This window comes from Rhinoderma darwinii, chromosome 1, assembly GCF_050947455.1.
Source record: "Rhinoderma darwinii isolate aRhiDar2 chromosome 1, aRhiDar2.hap1, whole genome shotgun sequence".
NCBI classification, from domain to species: domain Eukaryota; kingdom Metazoa; phylum Chordata; class Amphibia; order Anura; family Rhinodermatidae; genus Rhinoderma; species Rhinoderma darwinii.
Genome location: NC_134687.1, coordinates 418,337,991 through 418,341,123, shown reverse-complemented (window position 1 = coordinate 418,341,123; position 3,133 = coordinate 418,337,991). Strand labels below are relative to the sequence as shown.

General features: G+C 37.5%; 1 protein-coding gene across 1 annotated transcript; it reads left to right on the top strand.

Annotated features, from left to right (window-relative positions):
• Positions 1-705: 705 nt before the first annotated feature.
• Positions 706-1,677, top strand: LOC142649077 (olfactory receptor 6B1-like). The gene has a single exon (XM_075825498.1). It carries the CDS (start codon positions 706-708, stop codon positions 1,675-1,677), a length of 972 nt encoding a protein of 323 aa, XP_075681613.1.
• The last annotated feature ends 1,456 nt before the right edge of the window (positions 1,678-3,133 follow it).

Here is a 3,133-nt window from a genome sequence, read left to right as displayed (position 1 = left end):
ATGTGTTACATCTCAATATTAGAAATGTTTAAGAATTTAAGGGTTTAAAAACCTTAAATCTGCTTCACATATAGAGATCTATATCTCAGACCAACTGTGAACTGGGAAAGCACTTTTCACCTGCTAGACGGCGGAGATGTACATTATCACGTCATTTGTGTAAATTGCAGTACACATCATACAAGATTCAGTTATACTGTTAACTACTTGACATGAGCTCTGCTGATAATGAAAGAAAACATGCAGATAACAATAAGGTCCATCTTCAAAGGTCAGCTCAAAACAGGTACAAGGTCTGCAACTGGAGGAAAAAGGTTAAATCACCAATTGCAAAAACAGTTTAATGTGAAGCTGAGGAATAGTCTTCCACATGAACTGTTTTTGGCAGAAATAGCAAAAAGAAAGGAGTTTCCTTCAAACAACATAAAATAAATTGATTCTAAAATGTACACACTTAATTGGACGTTTTTCCAAATCGAGCCTTGCCTTGTGCAAATTTTATCAATCTCTTTAGGATTAATAGGATTAACTAGAATTTCTTTTCTTGGTTGACCCTGAACAGCACTAGTGTTTTGTTTCAGCCAAACTATGTAATTATATATACAATATACTATATTGTAGTCCAAAAAGCTTGAGGTCGACTTTTAGAATTGTAAAGTTTTGAATGTTTGTTACTTTGTTATATATCATTTACAGGTATGCTCTATGATGGAAATTTATAATGGTAACAACATCACTGAATTTATCCTTATTGGGTTCCCAACACGTCCAGAGTTGCAGCCTCTTCTCTTTGCAGCGTTCCTAATAATTTATCTTTTAACTGTCACGGAAAATGTGGTAATTATCATAACAATTCAATTTAATGTAAAACTCCATAAGCCAATGTACTATCTTCTATCTAGCCTGTCTTTCTTAGAAATCTGGTATGTTACAGTTACTGTTCCCAATCTTCTCAACATCTTCTTGACTCAGAATAATAAGATCTCTTTCTTTGCTTGTATGATTCAGTTGTATATATTTATATCATTGGCCTGCACTGAATGTGTTCTTTTAGCAGCTATGGCATTTGACAGGTACCTTGCTATCTGTTTCCCACTACTTTATCCAGTTATCATGAACAACACCTTCTGTTTACAGTTGACCATTGGCACGTGGGTACTGGGATTCTCCATTGCCCTTATTAAAGCAATTTTTATTTTTAGGTTGCGTTTTTGTGGCCCAAATGTGATCAACCACTTTTTCTGTGATATTTCTCCTATGTTAAACTTAGCTTGCACAGACATGTCTTTCACGGAGTTGGTGGATTTCATCCTGGCCATGGCGATCATCATGATTCCTCTTATAATGATAATTATAACATACATTTGCATTCTTTGGGCAGTAGTCAGAATGCCTAACAACCAAGGACGTAAAAAAGCCTTCTCCACCTGTGCATCTCATTTAACTGTTGTTATTATATTTTATACAACAACATTGTTCATTTATGCAAGGCCAAGAAAGGCTAGCCCATATAATAGAAATAAACTGGTGACTATTTTATATTCTATTTTAACTCCATTTCTGAACCCAATAATTTATTGTCTGAGAAATAAAGAAATGAAGCAGACAATAAATAAATCATTTGTAACATTGCATGACATAGTCTTAGGGTCATCACCATGCTCTACAGCTGCCTGAAACACATCTTTATTATTGTTAACACTGATTTATTAGTAAATTTTTTAAATCACTGCATAATTATTGTATGTTTATGTTTATTGTATAATTATTGTATGTTTATTGTATAATTATTGTGTTTATGTTTATTGTATAATTATTGTATGTTTATGTTTATTGTATAATTATTGTGTTTATGTTTATTGTATAATTATTGTGTTTATGTTTATTGTATAATTATTGTATGTTTATGTTTATTGTATAATTATTGTATGTTTATGTTTATTGTATAATTATTGTATATTTATGTTTATTGTATAATTTTTGTATGTTTATGTTTATTGTATAATTATTGTACGCTTATATTTATTCAAGAGTTACTATACATTTTGATCTTTAATAACATAAAATGTTGACAATGTCTCTTCATTTTATTGTCTGTTTTTTGGGGTGTTTTTTTATCTGAGGACCCACTTGTAAGTGGGCGATGCTGCCCCTTTAAATTGAACTGTATGGCCAGTACAGTGTGTGTGTGTGTGTGTGTGTGTGTGTGTGTGTGTTTAACACACAGGGAAGTCAGAGAGGACTGTTGCAGCTTGGTAGGAAGAGAGTATGACCTCCCAGTGCCTGAGCCTGGCAAGAAGCTGCAGGATGGAGGTCCTTCCTACAAGAGAGGGACTGTGGGGGAACAAGGAGCTTACCCTGTGGGTAGAAGCAGACGCCTAGGAGGAATTAGAAAGTGGCGTCCATGTTGGAGCATGCCCCAGAAGAGATAAGTGGGAGATGTCTGTTGCTTGTACCCCTGCATTATTCAGAAGAGACCTGTCAATGGGTGAATTAATGTAAAGCAACTGCAATTATTTTGAGCGGTCCTTAAAGAGACGGTACACGATTCAAAGACTTGGACTTAGAACTGTGTGAGCGTGTCACTCCGTGGCCTGATACCATTCACTGAGTGTTGTGTAAACAGTACACGATGTGCACTTGCACGTACACAGATGAGGGGGTCGGGATCTGTGAAGGTAGTGGTGTAGCAGCCATCGTGACCCACGGAGGCGCAGAGCATTCCTCCAAAGTGACTGGTGCACCCTAGGAGTAGCAGGGCAGGCTGTGGGTAGAGGGTAGCCCCTCGGCGACCCATAGCGGCATGGTGGGAATAGGCTGTGGAGCCTGCAGTCTCTTTGGCGCAGCCCGACTTGGTTAGCAAAGTGGAGAGCCCAATCCTATTTTAGGACCGCTCGTGTTGTTTGCCACTTGTTTAAATAAAACCCATTTAAACTGCTGCCCTCTGTGATTATTGAAGAACCACCGCTTACACACTAAGCCCTGTTGCGCAGGACTGAGTGCCACTCGAGCCATTTTTCCCAGAATCCGAATGGCACCTGATAGTAATCACAGATCCATTCACTTCAGTGGGGGAATCAGATCTGTGAGAACCGACCCGACTCTCCGATCCGTGGAAAGATAAAACATGTCC